Consider the following 22,394-nt stretch of genomic DNA (forward strand, 5'->3'; position numbering starts at 1 on the left):
ATTAATTCATTGATCTGAATAGTTTTTAGTGTTGAGTAAAGCTATGCTATAAAAACAATATGAGTGTTGTGCATACTCTTACATAAATTTGACGAAGTAAGTATCTCCCGTATGGTCTAGTGGCTAGGATACCTGGCTTTCACCCAGGAGGCTCGGGTTCGATTCCCGGTATGGGAATTGGTAATGTGTAGTGGTTTCTTTTATATTTTTAATCAATTTAATTTTTTACTTAACAAACTATTTACATACATTATTTGTTGTGTGTCTTCAAACATAAAAAAGTATATAATGTTTTATTTTTAAAATATGTCTTACGATATGTATTCCTTTTTAATTTATTATTATTTTATAAAGTACTAGCTGACCCGTTTTTAAATATTAAGGGTGAACAACCCTTACCACTTAGGGGTATGAAAAGTAGATAGTAGCCGATTCCCAGACCTACTGAATATGCGTATAAAATTGGGTGAAAACCGGTAAAGCCGTTTCGGAGGAGTACGGTTACTAACATTGTGAGACGAGAATTTTATATATAAGATTTTTTTTTAATTAAATCGAATATGTTAAGGTCAAAAATGAACAAATCACGAAGTTCAGTTCAGAATTTTTGTCGCTTTATGTATCGGGGATATAGCTCAGTGGTAGAGCATTCGACTGCAGATCGAGAGGTCCCCGGTTCAAACCCGGGTGTCCCCTAGTGTTCTGTTTTTTTATTGGTTGTATTAGGTACTTTTGAGACTTTAATTTTTTTTTTATGCAAAAGTCATAAGTATTTTTTAATAAAGATACTTTTTTAATTTATATCTATTTGTATTGCATTGCGGTTGAAACAACACAATAATCTCAGTTAATCTCAGATAAATAATTTTTATTTTTGATAAACTTTAGAAATTAATTCTCTATGTTTTAGAATTTAAATAATTAAAAATATCGAAGAAATTAAAGCATGCAAATATAGTTCTTACAACATTTGAATGTATAAAATTTAGAGATACGAGTATTTCCAAAGTCATAATTAAAAATATTTTTTTTTAGGAAAAAAAGTAAGAACTATTATGGAAAAAAGACGAACCCACTGAGTTTTTTATCGGATCTTAGTTGAGATCGCGTTCCGATCCGATAGTAGTTTAAGACAAAATATTGTAACTGACAATTTGTAAGTGCGTCCGTGGACCTACACAAAATAAATATATTTCACTTCATTCGATTATTATTCGATAACCATTTTAAGTCGCTTATTTTTTATTTTACTTTACATACAACTATATAAACTCAAAAATTCAATATAAAGTAAACAATTTTCAGCGTCGTTGTGCTTGGTCAGGATGTATAGTTGAAAATTGTATAAAGAGCTGCCAATAATGACCATAACTTTTATACCTTTTGCCACAAACATAGGTTCATTCAAGTATTCATTTAGTACTATTTAAAATACATAATATTCCAATGTATAATTAAATGTAACCTTATCACCACGTTTCATGCAACCAGCTTAAAATATTCGCATTTTTTATCACGTTCGTCATCGTTGGAATCCGTTGTATAATAAATGTATAAATTCCGGGATAATATTACTATAATCTCATGAATATTACTATAAATAAATAAAACTTATTTTCGGTGATTGTTGCAGTATCTTCTATAGTTGATCCCTGATGAACAAGAGTTAATCGTATACTAAAACTTCTAAAATTTCTTGAAGAAATGATTACAAAAATTTGAAGCAAAGTTTGTGGCAGTCGTGGCCGAGTGGTTAAGGCGTCTGACTCGAAATCAGATTCCCTCTGGGAGCGTAGGTTCGAATCCTACCGGCTGCGAATATTTTTATTTTGTTTTGATTTCATTTTTTACTGCACTTTCTTTGTGGTTACATTTGTCTTTAATTATTTTTACTTTTGCAATAATTGTTTCTGAATATTTCATCTTAATATAATGTACAAGTGAAATACGACCGGTAAACTTAATATTTAGTAATACATACTTAATCGAATTATGAAATTGAATTATGAAAATTCGGAACCGAAAGAAAAATAATTACAACATGGTTATCATATTATCGCATTCGTAACAAATGTTTACTAAAATATCTTTAAAAAAACCGGAACATAATGTCACAGAAACAATAATATAATATGTTCATTAAAAAGTGAAAACTAGAAAAGAAACATTTTAAAATTTAAATGATTTAATAAATGCAAATTACAAAGTTGAATATCCACTAGTCTTTCCTGCAATCAGTAGCAATTATTGTCCAACTAGACTGGACAACCGCATATTTTTGGTGTAGAATTATTAGAAGTTAAAACATTGTCTGTCGAATAAAACGTTGACACGGTCACGTCGCCAGTGTACTGCGTGCCGACATTGTAATTAGTTCACGAAATTTTACGTAGATGTCGCTGTTAGTAATCATTTTTATTTCCAAACAGTGTCACTAGATGTCGCTGTACCGTGTGTGCCGGTCCCCTGAATCACGCTAGCGACATGTCGCTGTGGCCACTATAAGTAGCGGGCGGCGCGGCGCTCAACTCATACTTACCTGGCGTAGGGGACACCGTGATCAGGAAGGCGGTTCCCCCAGGGCGAGGCCTGGCCATTGCACTCCGGCCGGGTTGACCCCTGCGATTATCCCTAATGTGGGTAACTCGGACGCGTCATTTTTGGTAGTGGGGACTGCGTACGCGCTGTCCCCCCAGAAACTATATAAAGAAACTCAACTAAGGAGTGAATGTAATTTTAATTTTTATCGATAAACTATTGCAGTGCTATTTTTTCATAATCAAAAAATAATAATAATACAGCTCAAGTAACAGTCTAATAATAATAGTTATTGTATTGTAGCAAGTAAATCAACTCTCATAACGTTATTTATTTCAATTACTTATTACCCATTATTAGTATACAATATTCGACTAGCACAGACCGGAATTTGACAATTTTTGCCTAAGTGCATACTAGAAAGTGTAAAATCATAACTTGTAAGCAAAAATTGGATGAATACGTGTGTCCTTTGATGGGTGACAATCCTTTTTTTTTCATATCTTAGAAATAATCTTTGTTAAAAATTTGATATTAACTTTTTGTTCGTAATTTGCGAAAAATTTGCTTGCCGATATTGCTACCACAAAAGTTTTAATAATGAGAATTGCTATAAACTGTTAACGTTTATGCGTCAGGATTCATGAACTCTGTGGTTATTTATTTTAAAAGCAACGCCACCTATCGGCGCGTGCTGTAGTTAGTAGCGCCATGTGACAGTTTCGTTAGTTTCCACCCCTCGCGCTAGATGTCACTACAACAAAAGTGAGGTAAATTCTGAATCACGCTGTTGAGAACCATTCGTGGCTCCTATAAAGGGTCACGGAAATTAATTTATGGCATCGCTTCTCGGCCTTTTGGCTAAGATCAAAGTGTAGTATCTGTTCTTTTCAGCTTAATATCTGAAAGTTCCCGCACGTCGGGACCAGTATATTAAACTGATTTTTGTGACTTGACGGGATGTTCGGGGCTCGCTCCACTCCCGTCGCGGGTCGGCCCGGCATTGCAGTGCCGCCGGGATCGGCCCACATAATAAACCAATAAATAATGCTAACCGATAGAGACACTATCGATATATAATAGAAGATATCTATACTTCAAAACTTCAAAGTAGTTCAAAGTCTCGAAACATAGTGTTGAGACACAGATGGCTTGGACTCCGGCAACAGCTGGGTCCGCAACTCTCCCCCGATCTAGCGAATGTAGAGATGCTCTAGGAAACCGGCAACAGTGGCCAAAATTATTCTATATCTGATAGCTATTTAAATTTCAACCAAGGCTCATTTGAGAAAAAGTAAGAGTTTTCATACATTATGTAAGGTGGAAAATAGCTCATTCGGCCTACCAAATGATCTTAAATTTCTCTCGTTCTTAGGCATTCTAAGCTTTACTTGACAACACGTCATCGTTAACCCATATTGTCCCACTGCTGCACGGGCCTCCTCTCATAATGAGAGTTGACAACACAGTTCATTATAATCATTACGAAGTACATTGTCATCAGCTCAACAATATAATCAAACATACAAAAATATAATCAAAATAAAATATAACCAAATCAAATGATTTATAAAGCCCATATAACCCCATAATCCATCGAGGAGTTGAAAAGTCGCTAAAACATGACATTTTATGTCGCTGAATGTGCAAGGTTGTCATTTTCTTATCTAAAATAAATATAATATTCCTAGAAATATATTCAAATTATTTAATTATAGCATTATTTTAATTATTTATTTTGTGTTATTTTTATAATTTAAGTGCCCATTTATGTAGTCACTGGCTGTGCGCGTTATACGATTGTATGCATTAGCATAAGCGTTAAAAAGAAAAATAAAAAAGAACGCTCTTGACATTAGAGTTGCGCGGGAATAATAAGAGTTGTAAAGGATCAAGAAATAGTTTTATTTTATTAATATGTTATTAATAAAATATAATTTTCTTATGAAAAGATAAGCAACGTAAGGCCAGTGAAAATGTGAAATGTTTAAACGATACATTTTGCAACAATTTAGACAATATAACGTATTATGTTGAATATACGTCGGTCTTCCCTCTGCAAACGGTAGCAATTATCCATAACTAGACAGCCCTATACATCAATATATACTCATTCAGAATTACTATAATATTATAATAGTGTTAGTAAAACATACTAAAACACTGTCTGCCGAATATAACATTGATGACACGGTCGCATCCCAAGTGTACCGCGTGCCGACATTGTAATTAGTTCACGAGGTTTTACGTAGATGTCCCTGTTAGTAATCATTTTTATTTCCAAACAGTGTCACTAGATGTCGCTGTACCGTGTGTGCCGGTCCCCTGAATCACGCTAGCGACATGTGGTCGTGGCCACTATAAGTAGCGGGCGGCGCGGCGCACAGTCATACTTACCTGGCGTAGGGGACACCGTGATCAGGAAGGCGGTTCCCCCAGGGCGAGGCCTGGCCATTGCACTCCGGCCGGGTTGACCCCTGCGATTACCCCTAATGTGGGTAACTCGGACGCGTCATTTTTGGTAGTGGGGACTGCGTACGCGCTGTCCCCCCAGAAACTATATAAAGATACTCGACTAAGGAGCGAATGTAATTTTAATTTTTATCGATAAACTAGTGCAGTGCTATTTTTTCATAATCAAAAAATAATAATAATACAGCTCAAGTAACAGTCTAATAATAATAGTTATTGTATTGTAGCAAGTAATCAACTCTCATAACGTTATTTATTTCAATTACTTATTACCCATTATTATACAATATTCGACTAGCAAAGACCGGAATTTGACAATTGCCTAAGTGCATACTAGAAAGTGTAAAATCATAACTTGTAAGCAAAAATTGGATGAATACGTGTGTCCTTTGACGGGTGACAATCCTTCTTTTTTCATATCTTAGAAATAATCTTTGTTAAAAATATGATATTAACTTTTTGTTCGTAATTTGCGAAAAATTTGCTTGCCGATATTGCTACCACAAAAGTTTTAATAATGAGAATTGCTATAAACTGTTAACGTTTATGCGTCAGGATTCATGAACTCTGTGGCTATTTATGTTAAAAGCAACGCCACCTATCGGCGTGTGCTGTAGTTAGTTGCGCCAAGTCACAGTTTCGATAGTTTCAACTCCGCGCGCTAGATGTCACTACAACAAAAGTGAGGTAAATTCTGAATCACGCTGTTGAGAACGTTTTCAAAATACATATAAGCCTCGGAAGGAAAAGTGTTCGTCACTCTGGTTTCCCTTCAAAACGCATAAATCTTTCGCCTTTTACTAAAGATTTCCGTGGAGGGGAACACTCAAATGAGTCTAACTCTATTTTTTTACACCTTGCGTCCGCAAGGTTTTATAAATCTAATAAAAATTAAAATACAGATTAGGTGATACCCACGTCCTGTCTGTAAAGCCCGCTCCATGTTCTCGCGAGAACGCAAGAAAAGCACGAGAAACGAGAATGTGGAGCCTATACGAATCGGGGTTTTCTCGCGTACTCGCGAGAATGTGGAGCTTTACAATAATTTGTATAAAATAATAATAGTTATTGTATTGTAGCAACTAATCAACAACTTATATAAGTTCGTTTATTTATATTATTTAAAGCCCTTTATTTTTAAGTAATAACTTCCTACCAAAGACCGAAATTTGACAAATTTTGCCCAAGTACCTACTAGAAAGTGTAAAATTTTAACCTTTAGTTGACAAAACTTTGATAAATAATGATTCAGCGTTTTTATGGATAACGTGATAAGCATCCACTGACTATGTATTTTTACGGGATATAGTGTTTGTTGAACCATTATCATTAACTTTTAATTCGTAACTGGCCATAAATGTGTTTATTGATATTGCTATTAAAAAAGTTTTATTACTGAAAATTGCTATATCCTGTTTATGTTCATGCATCATGAACTCTGTGGTTATTTATTTTAAAAACAACGCCACCTATCGGTGCGTGGTGTAGTTAGTACCGCCAAGTGACAGTTTCGTAAGTTTCAACTCCTCGCGCTAGATGTCGCTACAACAAAAGTGAGGTAAATTCTGAATCACGCTGTTGAGAACCATTCGTGGCTCCTATAAAGGGTCGCGGAAATGGCAACTGGAGGCCCATTGCCATGGGAGATACGTGCCCGAAACTCTTTGCCTGCATCCTGGCTGACAGAATCAAGAGATGGGCCACCATCAACGCGCGGTTCAGCAGATCCCAAGGGCTTTCTGCAGTATGAAGGCTGTGTTGAGCATAACTTTGTGCTGCAGGAGGCCATAAGGGACGCGAAAAACCAAAAGAAGGACTTGGTGGTGGCCTGGCTTGACCTAAGCAACGCATTTTCGTCGGTGCCACAGTCGTCTGTGCAGCGGGCGCTTGAAGGGCACGGGGTACCTGCCAAAATTAAAAATATAATAATGTCGCTCAACCGAAACACCAGAACACGTGTACGCGTGGGTAGCTCCCTCACCGAGCCCATCAACGTGGAGGCGGGTGTAAAGCAGGGATGCCCACTCAGCCCAGATATCTTTAACCTCACATTGGAGGTAGTCCTCCGTGAGATAGAGCGGACGGGAGAAGGCTACATCGTCGGTGATAGGAAGATATCAAACCTGGCCTACGCTGACGATGTAGTACTTTTAGCAAGTTCTGTCGATGGCATGACCCGTCTGCTCAGAGCGGCTGAGGATGGTGCTCGAGCCATTGGTTTAGAATATAACCCAGCCAAATGCGCTACACTGCATATCACCCCCACGCAGGACAACGAAGTCCAACCCACGGAGTTCCGGGTACAGGGGCAGATTGTGCGATTTATGGGTCCGCATGAGGCATATGAGCACCTGGGCATACCCACTGGGTTTATAAGACAAACACCGGTCGGCACCATTAAAGGCATCGTCGATGACGCCAAGACCATCGACAGTTCTCTCCTGGCCCCGTGGCAGAAGCTCGACGCTCTCGGCACCTTCGTTCTTCCTGCCATCGAGTTTCTTCTGCAGGGGGCCAGTATAGATAAGGAGTATCTGGTCGAGGCTGATAAGGCCATAAAAAAGCTGGCCAAGGGTTGGCTGAACTTGCCGCAGCGAGCCAGTGCCGAACCGGTGTTCCTCCCTCCGTCGCAAGGTGGGGGCGGACTGCTGCCTCTCGCGGACCTCTACGAGATTTACACGGTGGCTAACGCCTTTAAAATGCTGCATGCCGTTGATCCAGTCGTTAGCGGTATCGCGAGAGACGCGCTGTGGACAACGGTGTCGGGGCGACTGGGGAGGCCGGCCAGTGGCGAGGATGTCGCTCAATTCCTGTCGGGCGACCTGGACATGCCTAGAAGTACGCGAAAAGGAACCTTTTGGACGCGCGTTCGCCAAGCTACTTCTACGCTGTCAGGTAAGCTTGGCCTGAGCTGGGTCTGGAGACGGGAGACCTTGGACATCCGTTTGAATGGCACGGTTATAACACCGGAGACGAAGGGGTCAGCGTACCGCCTTATGCGACTGCGGATGGTTGAGCACTATGCGGGGCAGCTCCTTGCCAAGCGAGACCAGGGGAAGGTGTTCGAGGTCACACGAGAGAGTAAACACTCAAATTACTTCCTCCGGTCCGGGAGAAACATCCGGTTCTGCGACTGGCGATTTATACACCGCGCCAGACTTGGAGTTCTGCCCCTTAATGCCACCAAACGATGGCAGACGGGTGTGGACAAAAGGTGTCGCAAGTGTGGCTGTGACCTCGAAACCATCCCGCATGTGCTCAACCACTGTGGCGTTCACTCCGCGGCTATGCAGCTTCGCCACAATTCTCTCCAGGACAGACTGGTCAAGGCCGCCAAGTGCCCAGGCGTCGTTGCGGTGAACCGGACTGTGGATGGTACCAATGGAGAGGCAGCTGCACTTCGGCCGGATATCACCATCCGGGATGAGGCCAAAAAGTCTATCGTCATCATTGACGTAGCCGTGCCATTCGAGAACCGGCAGTCGGCGGTGGATGCGGCGAGACGGGCTAAGCTGGAGAAGTATGCACCCCTGGCTGACCAGCTGAGAGCGCAGGGGTATAAGGTCGTGGTGGACGCATTCCTTGTGGGGTCGCTGGGTGCTTGGGACCGGAGAAACGAGAGAGTCCTGCGTTGCCTTAACATCGGCAAGTACTACGCCGCAATGATGAGACGGTTTATGGTTGGCGACACGATCCGGTGGTCGCGAGACATTTATGTAGAGCACGTTACCGGCAAGAGACAATACACGACGACTGATTAATATTTTAATAAATTTATTAGTATATGAATGCATTATATACGTGTATTAAATCAATTTGCTGAAATGCCGTCCTTATCTTAGGCGAATTTAAAATTAAAAGCAATTATTTTATTTTTTCTATTATTATAATTTCATAATTTAATTATTACCCTGCAAGGGGAAGTATGCTCTCTTATTTAAGATAATACTTTTAATCTGTTCTTTTCAGCTTAATATCTGAAAGTTCCCGCACGTCGGGACCAGTATATTAAACTGATTTTTGTATCTTGACGGGATGTTCGGGGCTCGCTCCACTCCCGTCGCGGGTCGGCCCGGCATTGCAGTGCCGCCGGGATCGGCCCACATAATAAACCAATAAATAATTCTAACCGATAGAGACACGCTATCGAATAGAAAATATCTATACTACAAACTTACAAAGTCTCGAAATAAAAGTGTTGAGACACAGATGGCTTGGACTCCGGAACAGCTGGGTCCGCAACTGTCCCCCGATCCAGCGAATGTAGATGCTCCAGGAAACCGGCAACTGTGGCCAAAATTATCCTACATCTGAAAGCTATTTAAATTTCAACCAAGGCTCATATGAGAAAAAAAAGAGTTTTCATACATTATGTAAGGTGGAAAGTAGCTCATTCGGCCTACCAAATGATCTTAAATTTCTCTCGTTCTTAGGCATTCTAAGCTTTACTTGACAACACGTCATCGTTAACCCATATTGTCCCACTGCTGCACGGGCCTCCTCTCATAATGAGAGTTGACAACACAGTTCATTATAATCATTACGAAGTACATTGTCATCAGCTCAACAATATAATCAAACATACAAAAATATAATCAAAATAAAATATAACCAAATCAAATGATTTATAAAGCCCATATAACCCCATAATCCATCGAGGAGTTGAAAAGTCGCTAAAACATGACATTTTATGTCGCTGAATGTGCAAGGTTGTCATTTTCTTATCTAAAATAAATATAATATTCCTAGAAATATATTCAAATTATTTAATTATAGCATTATTTTAATTATTTATTTTGTGTTATTTTTATAATTTAAGTGCCCATTTATGTAGTCACTGGCTGTGCGCGTTATACGATTGTATGCATTAGCATAAGCGTTAAAAAGAAAAATAAAAAAGAACGCTCTTGACATTAGAGTTGCGCGGGAATAATAAGAGTTGTAAAGGATCAAGAAATAGTTTTATTTTATTAATATGTTATTAATAAAATATAATTTTCTTATGAAAAGATAAGCAACGTAAGGCCAGTGAAAATGTGAAATGTTTAAACGATACATTTTGCAACAATTTAGACAATATAACGTATTATGTTGAATATACGTCGGTCTTCCCTCTGCAAACGGTAGCAATTATCCATAACTAGACAGCCCTATACATCAATATATACTCATTCAGAATTACTATAATATTATAATAGTGTTAGTAAAACATACTAAAACACTGTCTGCCAAATATAACATTGATGACACGGTCGCATCCCAAGTGTACCGCGTGCCGACATTGTAATTAGTTCACGAGGTTTTACGTAGATGTCCCTGTTAGTAATCATTTTTATTTCCAAACAGTGTCACTAGATGTCGCTGTACCGTGTGTGCCGGTCCCCTGAATCACGCTAGCGACATGTGGTCGTGGCCACTATAAGTAGCGGGCGGCGCGGCGCACAGTCATACTTACCTGGCGTAGGGGACACCGTGATCAGGAAGGCGGTTCCCCCAGGGCGAGGCCTGGTCATTGCACTCCGGCCGGGTTGACCCCTGCGATTACCCCTAATGTGGGTAACTCGGACGCGTCATTTTTGGTAGTGGGGACTGCGTACGCGCTGTCCCCCCAGAAACATTCAAGCAAAATTCTTTCAGTCAAACACAGGAACTCGGGGGGTGCACCTCCCTTAAAGCTAAGAGTTCAGCCCCAGCTCTTATAGTTAAGATCTGGAAGAACCTAATAATTAAAGTTTATTACTCAAGGTCTTAATAGTCCATTCAAATGTTACATTTAGGTTGTAATATAGTGTAGACAGAGTTTGCTATTGTTTCTTAGATGTCAGAATTAAATCCGAGATCAGTCAACTGGGACGTCATACCCTCCGGGACTCTCATATGCTAACGCAATGTTAACATAAGGGCGGTGGGCATGGAATTTCGGGTCTCGAGGATACCCAGGGATTCTCAGGTGGTAAATTTTTGATATTTATTCTATATATATATATATATATAATGTTATTTAAAACATTATAGAATAATGAAAAAATATATCATCCCACTGTTGAGTAGGTGATTCGGTACTTATGCGTCGTTACCGAGCGGACGGTCCGCCTCCTGATGGTCGGATATTAGGCATATTAGGAAAATTATACATCATTCAGAAAATTAGTAAGCACCATGATAGTCTACAATCGAATTTTCCACTACCTTGTTTTTACATTTTTCTATCGTGAACTCCGTGTCTATTTTTCTGTTTGATAGATATTGAAATCGCTCAAGATCGAGGAGTATCGATAATTTTACGATTTTTTAATACTACTTATAAATATCGATACTTTATATTATAGTGTTTCCGCTGGATATTGCACTATCAATATATTATTTATTGTTAAAGAAAAAGCAACAATATCAATATTGCAATACTTGAGCAATAATATCAAGTATGTATTGATAATGAAGCAAATATAAATAGTGTCGATACTATCGAGAGGCTTAACCATAAATACAATAATATATATAAGTACTATTGAAATAAAACCATCGATAGTTTTAGACAGTCAAAAGTTACCTATATTTAATATATGTCGACTTATGCGGATGTAACTATCAATTACACATAACTATCGATAAAATATGTAATATGTATATGTCTTGCAATACTATTGATATTTTAAATTTTTCTTTTTGAATGTGGAACTATCGATAGTACTATCGCTTATCCATAGCATTGCACAACACAATGAAATCGACAATTTCGATGGGTCTAACTCTATTGTATGTATGGCTTTCATACATTAAAACTATCGATTTTCTGGCAAGTCACTACCTTGATATACACATATTATAATATTTTGTGTTTTCTATTGGATAGCGTGTGATCGAGTCTCTATCGGCAGGAATAATTTATTGGTTTATTATGTGGGCCGATCCCGGCGGCACTGCAATGCCGGGCCGACCCGCGACGGGAGTGGAGCGAGCCCCGAACATCCCGTCAAGTCACAAAAATCAGTTTAATATACTGGTCCCGACGTGCGGGAACTTTCAGATATTAAGCTGAAAAGAACAGATACTACACTTTGATCTTAGCCAAAAGGCCGAGAAGCGATGCCATAAATTAATTTCCGCGACCCTTTATAGGAGCCACGAATGGTTCTCAACAGCGTGATTCAGAATTTACCCCACTTTTGTTGTAGTGACATCTAGCGCGAGGGGTGGAAACTAACAAAACTGTCACATGGCGCTACTAACTACAGCACGCGCTGATAGGTGGCGTTGCTTTTAAAATAAATAGCCACATGGTTCGTGATGCATAAATATAAACAGGTTATAGCAATTTTCAGTAATAAAACTTTTTTAATAGCAATATCAATAAACACATTTATGGCCAGTTACGAATTAAAAGTTAATGATAATCGTTCAACAAACACTATATCCCGTAAAAAATACATAGTCATTGGATGCTTATCACGTTATCCATAAAAACGCTGAATCATTATTTATCCAAGTTTTGTCTACTAAAGGTTAAAATTTTACACTTTCTAGTAGGTACTTAGGCAAAAATTGTCAAAATTCGGTCTTTGGTAGGAAAATATTGCTTAAAAATAACGGGCTTTAAATAATATAAATAAATGAACTTATATAAGTTGTTGATTAGTTGCTACAATACAATAACTATTATTATTATTTTATAGAAATTATTGTAAAGCCCGCTCCACATTCTCGCGAGAATCTCGGGAGAATCTCGCAAGAACACGAGAAAGACCCGTTTCGTATAGACACAGTATAAGGATCTATATATAGATATTTGTACCGTGGTATAGGCCATAAGCTCCACATTCACATTGCTCGTGCATTTCTCGCGTTCTCTCGAGATTACTCGAGAATGTAAAGCGGGCTTTACATACAGGACGTGGGCATTACCTAGTCTGTATTTCAATTTTTATTAGATTTATAAAACCTTGCGGACGCAAGGTGTAAAAAAATAGAGTTAGACTCATTTGAGTGTTCCCCTCCACGGAAATCTTTAGTAAAAGGCGAAAGATTTGTGCGTTTTGAAGGGAAACCAGAGTGACGAACAGATTCCTTCCGAGGCTTATATGTATTTTGAAAACGTTCTCAACAGCGTGATTCAGAATTTACCTCACTTTTGTTGTAGCGACATCTAGCGCGAGGAGTTGAAACTAACGAAACTGTGACTTGGCGCAACTAACTACAGCACACGCCGATAGGTGGCGTTGTTTTAAACATAAATAGCCACAGAGTTCATGAATCCTGACGCATAAACGTTAACAGTTTATAGCAATTCTCATTATTAAAACTTTTGTGGTAGCAATATCGGCAAGCAAATTTTTCGCAAATTACGAACAAAAAATTAACGACTATTAAATTTAAAGATTATTTCCTATGAAAAATACATAGTCACCTGTTCCAGGAGACACGACACGTTTTCCATAAAACAATTTTTGCTTACAAGTTATGATTTTACACTTTCTAGTAGGCATTTAGGCAAAAATTGTCAAATTTCGGCCTTTGCTAGGCGAATATTGTATAATAATAATGGGTATTAAGTAATTTAAATAATAAATTTATGAGAGTTGATTACTAGCTACAAATTACAATACAATAACTATTATTATTAAACCGTTACTTGAGCTGTATTATCATTTTTTAATTAAGAAAAAATTAAAAAGCACTGCACTAGTTTATCGATAAATATTAATAAAATGACTTATTAGCCAATTCGTTCCTTAGTCGAGTTTCTACAAAATACTACAAATAGATTCTGAGGGGACAGCGCGTACGCAGTCCCCACTACCAAAAATGACGCGTCCGAGTTACCCACATTAGGGATAATCGCAGGGGTCAACCCGGCCGGAGTGCAATGGCCAGGCCTCGCCCTGGGGGAACCGCCTTCCTGATCACGGTGTCCCCTACGCCAGGTAAGTATGACTGTGCGCCGCGCCGCCCGCTACTTATAGTGGCCACAGCGACATGTCGCTAGCGTGAGTCAGGGAACCGGCACACACGGTACAGTGACATCTAGACAGACGTCATGGAACTAAGTAGCGTTACGGTGCGCTGTGAGAATTACTCTTTAAGCAGACAGCGTTTCAGCGGTTTCAGTATGAATACTATTTTATTAGTGCAAACTAATAAATTTAAGTACCTATTCAATAATAGTTTACTGTATAACTAATGATCAAACTAGAATTTCTTATGTCACCCACTTTAAAACGTAAAACTGAAGAATTAAAGAATTAATTGTGCCATAAATTCGTTCTAAATACGTACAAATGTACAAATGGGTATAAGCAACGAAACAAACTTTATCAATTAGTTCGAGTTATGCGTACTGCGATTAGCGGATCGGAAATCAATAATAACTATTAAGCAGTATACACATAATTGTATGTATAAGCCATAGCAGGTATTGTAAACATTTAGTCGAAATTAAAACTTAAATATTTCAGTAAGTTTTCCATTAACACTACCTAATCACTGAATACTTTTTGATTATAATTATTAAATATACCGAATGAAGGTGGTAAAACTCTGTGGTTCGACTCCGGCGGCACCACCGATACCTATTTCTGCCTCATAACAGCAGTGTCAAGCGCTGCTGTGTTCTGGTTTGAAGAGTGTGGTAAGGGAGATTTGTTTTTATAATAATTATTAGTATCATTTGTAAATCAGAATGGCGGACTTTTTACTATCCAAATCACATAAAAAATATTATATGCTCGTTTGTGTTCACAAAGATGTGTGCAGTCTGCCAAATTTGGCATTGGTCAGCGCGGTGGACTATGGCTTAAACTACTACTATACTAACTAACACTATTTTATGGATCACGTATGGTCTGAAATAAAAATTATTATTATTATTATTTCGATTGGTTGTCATTCTCCCTATTTGCAAGGGGTGGAAAATCCAGCAGCGCGGGCCTGGGCCAAGCGAAACAGGAAAAAAATAAGTTTTATCAGTGATGATGGTCCTATCCCAATAAATTTTATATCTATTATTTTCTAATATATTATCCGGAGTATATTTGTAGTATGGTACCTTTTGTGTCACAAATTTGTGTTTGAATGCGAGATTTTGATGGACTATAGCGGCTACCTGGTCATGTCTATGTTTATAATCGGTCTGGACTATGGATTTACATGCTCCGGTGATATGTTGAATGGTTTCTGAGTTACTATGGCAACGTCTGCAAATGTCAGTTGGCAAGTTTGGTGATCGAAGAATATACTTCTGGTAGTTTCTTGTGTTAATTGTTTGGTCCTGTATGGCAATCATGAAAGTTTCGGTCTCCGGGAACAGGTCACCGCGTCGTAACCAAGCATTTGACGCTTCCTTATCTACGTGTGGTTGGTGCAAGTCTTGAAAGTGTCTACGTAGAAAGATTTACTTTGCCATGATTTAATTTTCTCGTTAAAATCCGTAATTTTTTCATTACGTTGTGGGGTCCTAATATGTAAGTTCAGCGGCGTCAATCGCACATCAGCGACAGTCACTAGTTTATGGAGGTTAGTATGTTCTGCTTGTTCGTATGAAATTTCTAAGTGATGATATTTGTGAATTATGTAAATTAACTATATCTACTATACCTCTTCCACCTTCATTTCTAGGTAGTGTTAATCTCTGGGAGCAGGACCTTGGGTGATGTTTGCGGTAAGTTGTTAAGGCTTTATTTATATTGCGTTGCATTTTGATCAGTTCTACTTGTGTCCATTTTATGATGCCAAAGGAGTACGTGAGCAATGGTATGGCGTATGTGTTAATTGCCTTGATTGTATTACGTGCGTTAAGTTGGGATCGGAGCAAGATGTTTAGTCGATGTTTAAATTTTTTACCAATTTCTAATTTTATCTGATTGTGGTTAATTTGCCGATTTTGATTAAAACTTAAATATTTATAAGATGAATTATGATCTAGTGCTTCAATGTTATGACCTGAATTAAGACGATAATTATTTAGAACTAAGGTGCCGCTTTTAAATTCAAGTGTTTTACACTTATCAATTCCAAATTTTATGCAAATGTCATTTGAAAATGGTTGTATAATGTCTGCTAGAATATGTAATGTTTGAGTGTTATCACTATATAAATTGATGTCATCCATATACATGAGATGTGTTATTACGGCTTGGTTTTTGTTAACTTTAATATGAAATCCTTTGTTTGTACTGTTCAACATATTTGAAAGGGGGTTCAGGGCTAGGCAAAACCATAAAGGGCCGAAGGCGTCGCCTTGGAAAATTCCTCGACGAATATTTATTTCAGAAGTTTGTACGTTTGGATTGTTAATTATTTTCAGATTTGTTGTCCAGTGCACCATAGCTGCTTTCAAAAAATTAACTAGTTGGATGAATTTTATAATGTTGCAAAATATATATAAGCCAGGAGTGTGGAATCGAATCAAAGGCTTTTCTATAGTCAATATACATTGTGCTAATGTTTTTCTTACTCTTAAATGCTAAGTTTATAATTACGGAATCTATAACTAGTTGCTCTTTACAGCCCTGACTTTTCTTTTTACAGCCCTTCTGTTCAGTGGCTAATATTTTATTTAGCATCGTATGTTGATATACGTGCCTAGATATACACCCTGTAAGATGTTTATAAATTGTCTGTAAACATATTATTGGTCTGTATTTCGCTGGGTTCTTGTAGTCTTCATCTTTTGGTATCATATAGGTTACACCCTGTGTTACGTATTGCGGCATTATTTCAGGGTTTTGTTTGAATTTATTTATGTAAGTATGAAGTAATGGATGGAATTGTGTAAATTTTTTAGTACCAGTAATTATGTATATTGTCTGATCCAGGACTCTTCCAATTATGTGCTCTTTTGAGGATTTTTAAAAATGTATCAAAAGAAATATCTTCAAAATTATTATTATTATTATTATTAAACGGCCTAAATCCATAAATAAGTGAAATTGTTCAAATTTTAATCAATTTTAAAACTCGTAAAACCAGCATAGTTAATTTATGTTATTACTCCGTGGTAGGCAAGTGGCATTGATAGCCTACTAATTACTGATAATTACTTAGCGACACGCGATTATTAATTAGAAACTAACGCTACTTATAATTTTAAGCTGAAATAATTCTCGGTTATTTACAATTCGACCCTCGTACGGGCAATGTATCGTAAAACTTGAGGATCTTACTAAAGGTATTTTATTTTTATTTATTTACTTAAGAAAATTGTGTAAGTAGAATGCCACATAATGGTAAATCGCTCCCTAAAACAATCAATCCGCGATATATATATATTTTTTTATAATAGAGTAGCAGACGAGCATGCAGTCCACCTGATGGTAAGTGACTACTGCCGGCCATGGACATCTGTAATCAACCCCAGATAGGATTAGATATTCCTACCTGAGGTCGGCCACAGATGCGCCGCTACCCCTGAGGACTAAGCTGGAACGCCTTGGAAAAGTCTGTCTCCCTTCAAACCGGAACACAGCAGCGCCTGACACTGCTGTTATTAGGTAGAAATAGGTGTGGCGGTGGTGCCGCCGGAGTCGAACCACAAAGGGTTCTACCACCGTCAAGATAATATTGAAGGCCAAAATAATATCGGAGTCCTATCTGAGGTCAAAGGCCCGGTACAGATGCATCGCTACTTCTGCTAGAATGCCATGTATAAGTGCCACGTTGAATGTGGTAGAACTCTGTGTGTTTCGACCACCGCCACATCTATTTCTGTGTTTCTATTATGAAGCAAATGTGTGTCTACAGTTCCAATGTATGTCAAAAATTGATAAATTTTAGCCACAATGCTCTGGCAGCCACTGAATCTGTCAGCGGTATGCCCTCCTTGCGCTCAAGTGGCAGCTTGCAGTCACTTCGGATTCGTCTACTTGAACCTACTTGTCCAGCTCTTCGGGGATTCAGTGGACCGAAGAAACGACGAAGCTCATGGTCGTTTGCATAACGATAGTTTTGGATATGCACCTGATGAGTATGACTTCATAGTGGTTGGAGCTGGCGCCGCGGGCTGTGTGGTTGCTAACCGACTGTCTGCGAATGAGCAATGGAAGGTAAGCAACCTTGTTTTAAGTAATATGAGTGTGCACTATGAGCTATTGCTAAGCCCTTTGGGAAAATAGTAGAACGATAAGGGCTGATGGCTGGAACATAATTATGATCCACTGTTGGGTTCTTCAAAACTGAGGAAGAAGAAGTACACTACGCACTAATTAAAAACGGATTGACAAAGGAGGATGTTATCTTAAGGGCTTCAAAAAGGTTTACCGGGATATTTACAAAAGCTATCAGACCATATTTGCTGATCATCAAATTATAGCAATTTAGGCAGTTCATGTGCCCTATGAAGGAGTACTTTGGCTACTAACAGCCACCCATCTTCCTACTGACCTAACGACATTGCTTAACTTTGTAGATCCTCATAAATATAAGTGTTCAGTATTTAGAACTGGTCGAAATACTGATTATAAATAAAATGAGTAAAATCAAAATTTAAAAGGTTGACGTTTCTGTCATAACACACATTGTACGGACAGTCGGTATTCTGATTTCGTCACGGGACGTATAATATAATTTATATTTATTTGGGGGGTCCTGGAGACCTATTTGGGAGTCGCGAGTGTGTGTGCATCACGGTCGATCGGTCGCCGAAGGGAGCACCTCACCACTCTACGGTATTTATATATTGTATTCACCTACACTATCGTCACTAGCGCACAAGGATTCTAAATTATATTTCGGATCAACCAGCGACCTCAAACTCTACAATAAGTATGGATTAAAGTTCAAGGTTCCTTACAGGTGTTACTTCTAGAAGCCGGTCCTGAACAACCAGATGTGACGCTGGTGCCAGGATTGTCCACGGCGCTCCTGGGCTCCAATGTGGACTGGCAGTACCGCACTAAACCCAATGGGAAGAGCTGCCTTGCTAGGGATGAGACTGGCTGTGATTGGCCGAGGTAGTTTTATTTATTTACTAGCTGACCCGGCAAAATGTTGCCATATAAATAAAAAATATTAAGGGTGAACAACCCTTATCACTTAGGTATGAAAAATAGATAGTAGCCGATTCTCAGACCTACTGAATATGCATATAAAATTTGGTGAAAATCAGTAAAGACACTGTGAGACGAGATTTTTTTTATATAAGATTTATTGAATCGCCAACATACTGTACACTAGTGCACTAAATATTAAATAAACTCAAGTAGGTATAAGTTTAAGTGCCAGGATAAGTATTGGCGACGATAATATGCAAATTAGCAAATGTCTATATAAAAGCATGAATTAAAAATACAAGTATTATGGAGTTAAATTACAAACGAAATATCGTGAAAAAAAGTCTTCTTAAATATTTTGGGACGAATTCTCACAAAGATTCGTATTCAAGAGATTACATGATAGAATATCAATATTGCGTTTTAAAATGTTGATAAGAAAAATTGTAAATATCTGTTAGTATCTACTTAGTTAGTACTATCTCCTTCAGGAATATTGCTTATGGAATAGAAATAGCAAATAAACAGTAGGCAGATTTGCGGTTACGTTGTCTGCCACTCGTAAACATTCGTAGTCTCTAAGCAATAGTCCTTTACCAATACTTTATTACTTTTCCAAAGAACAAAATTAAAAACTTCCCAAAGAAGCGAATCTGACTGACAAACTATATAAAGCAGAACATAATACCGATAAAAGTATGGCAGAAATAGCTGTGTCGCTTTATAGCCTCAAATAGTTTTACAACCATTACTCACAATGATTTAAAACTAAGCATCGTAACAATAAGTTCTGTTAAAATAACTATTACTTTCTATAATACAGTTGCTAGTACTGTGTTTTCAGGGGTAAGATGATGGGAGGATCCAGCAGTATTAACTCCTTAGCTTACGTCAGAGGAAACAGATTGGACTATGACAAGTGGGCTGAGCTCGGCAATGTTGGTTGGAGTTATGACGAAGTAAGGATATTAACATAGTGGAACCATAAGCAGTACCATATCTTCGAGGCACTAAAAATATAAAAAGATGCACGAAATAATATAAATTAGATGCTTGAATCAGTCAAGTACCTGAGTTATATTTATAAAGGATGTCGGATAGAGCAATAAAGACTTTAATATTTCAATATTAGTAGCACAAGCACTTGCAGATTTTCTTAAAAAATGTAGAGAAATAAAACTATTTTGTGATTAATTATGCACCTGATTATCTTATTTAGTAAATTTGGTTCTGGAGAAGCTATTAAGTCGAAACACAAGGACAAAAATATCTCAATTATATATTTTAATAGCTGAAACACAAGCACGACAAAAAATTATCAGTTACTGAAAATGTAACCAAGCAGCTAAAATGTATCGTGTAGTATATTCAGATTAATTAAATTCTGCACTTTCTTTTTGGAAGTATATAAGAGAGAGAGATGTATCTAAAGACCTTACTACATTTTAATAGCAATATTGAAAATTGACTAATATATTTTCATACAAACCAGGTATTACCATACTTCAAGAAGTCTGAGAGGAACATAAACATGGAAGCTCTGGACCGCAAGTACCACGGCGTTAGGGGAGAGCAATTCGTGTCCAGGTTTCCCTACTTCGACCAACCATCGATCATGATGACCGAAGCATTCAACCAAAGAGGACTACCTATCCTAGATTTCAATGGGGCACACCAAGAAGGCACTATGCAAGCACAAGCTGTAAGCCTCGACGGGGAAAGAGTATCAACAAATAACGCATTCATACAACCAATACGTTGGAAACGTCCTAATTTGACAGTCAAAACGAAGTCTGAAGCTGTAAAAGTTCTTTTTGACAAACAAAAGAAAGCCTATGGCGTCGTTTATGTACACCACGATAAGGTGTACACAGTAAAAGCTAGAAAGGAAGTGATTCTTAGCGGAGGAGCTATAAACACTCCGAAACTGTTAATGTTATCTGGAGTAGGACCGAAAGAACATTTAGAGCATTTCGGAATCCCTGTCGTACAAGACTTAGCTGTTGGAGAGAATCTTCACGATCACGTCACGTTTAATGGGATAGTTGTAGCTCTGCCGAATAAAACGGCAACGACTGTTAGCAACGACGAGATTATACAATCGGTTTATGATTACGCTAACTCTAAAATTAAAGACGGTCCATTGTCTGGTAATGGACCGGTGTCTTCCATAGCCTTCATCAGGACAGAGCCTCATCTCCCGGCCCCAGACATACAGTACCAAGTGGATAATGTTATGTGGGAAGAGTTTGTATGCGACCCCGTAACAACCACGAAGATTACGATATTCCCAACAGCGTTCTACAATGGTCTACTGCCAAGAACAATGAATTTGGTACCCAAAAGCAGAGGAATTTTATTACTAAACTCGACGAATCCTCATGGACCTCCGTTCTTATATCCAAATTACTTTGGAGATGATTCTGATTTGATTCCGTTAATAAAGGGGGCAAGATTCTTATTGAGTTTGGAGAAAACTGAAGCCTTTAGATCCAGAGGAGCTTATTTCGTCAAAACTCCTTTACCAGAATGCAGAGATCATAAATGGGGTACTGATGAGTATATAGTATGTCTGGCTAGGCAATATACCTCGACACCATACCATCCTGTGGGGACTTGTAAAATGGGGCCGACATGGGACCAAAAGGCGGTGGTGAGCCCAAGATTAAGAGTCTACGGTGTCTCTCACTTACGAGTTATAGATGCATCTATTATGCCTATAGTGCCACGTGGCAATACTAATGCCCCATCTATTATGGTGGGTGAAAGAGGTGTCGCTTTTGTACTAGAAGACTGGCTACACAGCGATAATCATTCATATAGTGGATAAGTAAATTAATCTTTAGTTAATGTCCATATAATAACCAAGTAACAAAACAATCTTGTCAATGATTGTTTCACCATATCTCTTGATTGTTACTTGTCGCGCAACAGAAGAAAGATCAAAAAATATAGGCGTGTTACATGCCTAGCGACAAGGAGGATCGCTGACGTTGCCGTGTTCATCGATTCACGTGGAACCCAGATGCAGATTGATTCGTCGTTCGTGTCAGCATTTCATCGTTTCTTTAATTTATTAGATTCAATCTAGATTAGTTAATTTCAAGACATTATTATTTGACACACAGCATCGGTCAGACGATAATTAGGTTTAAGATATATTGTAATTTTATATTTAATTAAAGTTAGTTTAAATAGTTTTTTTAAGTCATCCGGTTATCGCTAACGTAATTGGCGTTATTAAATTGCTGCTTTTAATTTTTTTTATTTTATGGTAACGTTAACTTACATGTAGCGTGATTGCTTAAGTCAGCGGCTCTTATTATTAATAAAATTATTAGAAGTCTGCTTGAATAATTCGACTACGGTTTATTTATTAATTATTGGTAATTTTCATGTATC

The 22,394-nt window shown here is 38.1% G+C and overlaps 1 protein-coding gene and 12 non-coding genes across 13 annotated transcripts; 10 read left to right on the forward strand and 3 right to left on the reverse strand.

The window, feature by feature from the left end:
• Positions 1-105: 105 nt before the first annotated feature.
• On the forward strand, positions 106-177 carry TRNAE-UUC (transfer RNA glutamic acid (anticodon UUC)). Its single transcript has one exon. It is a non-coding gene; the product is annotated as a tRNA-Glu (tRNA).
• A 447-nt stretch (positions 178-624) lies between these two features.
• On the forward strand, positions 625-696 carry TRNAC-GCA (transfer RNA cysteine (anticodon GCA)). Its single transcript has one exon. It is a non-coding gene; the product is annotated as a tRNA-Cys (tRNA).
• A 1,039-nt stretch (positions 697-1,735) lies between these two features.
• TRNAS-CGA (transfer RNA serine (anticodon CGA)) lies at positions 1,736-1,817 on the forward strand. The gene has a single exon. It is a non-coding gene; the product is annotated as a tRNA-Ser (tRNA).
• A 714-nt stretch (positions 1,818-2,531) lies between these two features.
• Positions 2,532-2,693, forward strand: LOC140755268 (U1 spliceosomal RNA). Its single transcript, XR_012103767.1, has one exon. It is a non-coding gene; the product is annotated as a U1 spliceosomal RNA (small nuclear RNA).
• A 686-nt stretch (positions 2,694-3,379) lies between these two features.
• Positions 3,380-3,572, forward strand: LOC140755270 (U2 spliceosomal RNA). The gene has a single exon (XR_012103769.1). It is a non-coding gene; the product is annotated as a U2 spliceosomal RNA (small nuclear RNA).
• Positions 3,573-4,927: 1,355 nt separating this feature from the next.
• Positions 4,928-5,089, forward strand: LOC140755267 (U1 spliceosomal RNA). Its single transcript, XR_012103766.1, has one exon. It is a non-coding gene; the product is annotated as a U1 spliceosomal RNA (small nuclear RNA).
• A 677-nt stretch (positions 5,090-5,766) lies between these two features.
• Positions 5,767-5,883, forward strand: LOC140755263 (U5 spliceosomal RNA). The gene has a single exon (XR_012103765.1). It is a non-coding gene; the product is annotated as a U5 spliceosomal RNA (small nuclear RNA).
• Positions 5,884-8,935: 3,052 nt separating this feature from the next.
• On the forward strand, positions 8,936-9,119 carry LOC140755259 (U2 spliceosomal RNA). Its single transcript, XR_012103761.1, has one exon. It is a non-coding gene; the product is annotated as a U2 spliceosomal RNA (small nuclear RNA).
• A 1,338-nt stretch (positions 9,120-10,457) lies between these two features.
• LOC140755269 (U1 spliceosomal RNA) lies at positions 10,458-10,619 on the forward strand. The gene has a single exon (XR_012103768.1). It is a non-coding gene; the product is annotated as a U1 spliceosomal RNA (small nuclear RNA).
• A 1,286-nt stretch (positions 10,620-11,905) lies between these two features.
• On the reverse strand, positions 11,906-12,098 carry LOC140755258 (U2 spliceosomal RNA). The gene has a single exon (XR_012103760.1). It is a non-coding gene; the product is annotated as a U2 spliceosomal RNA (small nuclear RNA).
• Positions 12,099-12,946: 848 nt separating this feature from the next.
• On the reverse strand, positions 12,947-13,063 carry LOC140755262 (U5 spliceosomal RNA). Its single transcript, XR_012103764.1, has one exon. It is a non-coding gene; the product is annotated as a U5 spliceosomal RNA (small nuclear RNA).
• Positions 13,064-13,776: 713 nt separating this feature from the next.
• On the reverse strand, positions 13,777-13,939 carry LOC140755257 (U1 spliceosomal RNA). The gene has a single exon (XR_012103759.1). It is a non-coding gene; the product is annotated as a U1 spliceosomal RNA (small nuclear RNA).
• Positions 13,940-17,115: 3,176 nt separating this feature from the next.
• On the forward strand, positions 17,116-22,331 carry LOC140755164 (glucose dehydrogenase [FAD, quinone]). The gene is made up of 5 exons (XM_073090373.1): positions 17,116-17,173; positions 17,779-18,047; positions 18,796-18,953; positions 19,837-19,951; positions 20,485-22,331. The coding sequence occupies exons 2-5, from the start codon at positions 17,784-17,786 to the stop codon at positions 21,820-21,822; spliced, it is 1,875 nt and encodes a 624-aa protein (XP_072946474.1). The 5' UTR covers positions 17,116-17,173; positions 17,779-17,783; the 3' UTR covers positions 21,823-22,331.
• The last annotated feature ends 63 nt before the right edge of the window (positions 22,332-22,394 follow it).

This window comes from Epargyreus clarus, unplaced genomic scaffold, assembly GCF_041222505.1.
Source record: "Epargyreus clarus isolate Ecla_fem2 unplaced genomic scaffold, WU_Ecla_fem_2.2 ptg000032l, whole genome shotgun sequence".
In the NCBI taxonomy this organism is placed as follows: domain Eukaryota; kingdom Metazoa; phylum Arthropoda; class Insecta; order Lepidoptera; family Hesperiidae; genus Epargyreus; species Epargyreus clarus.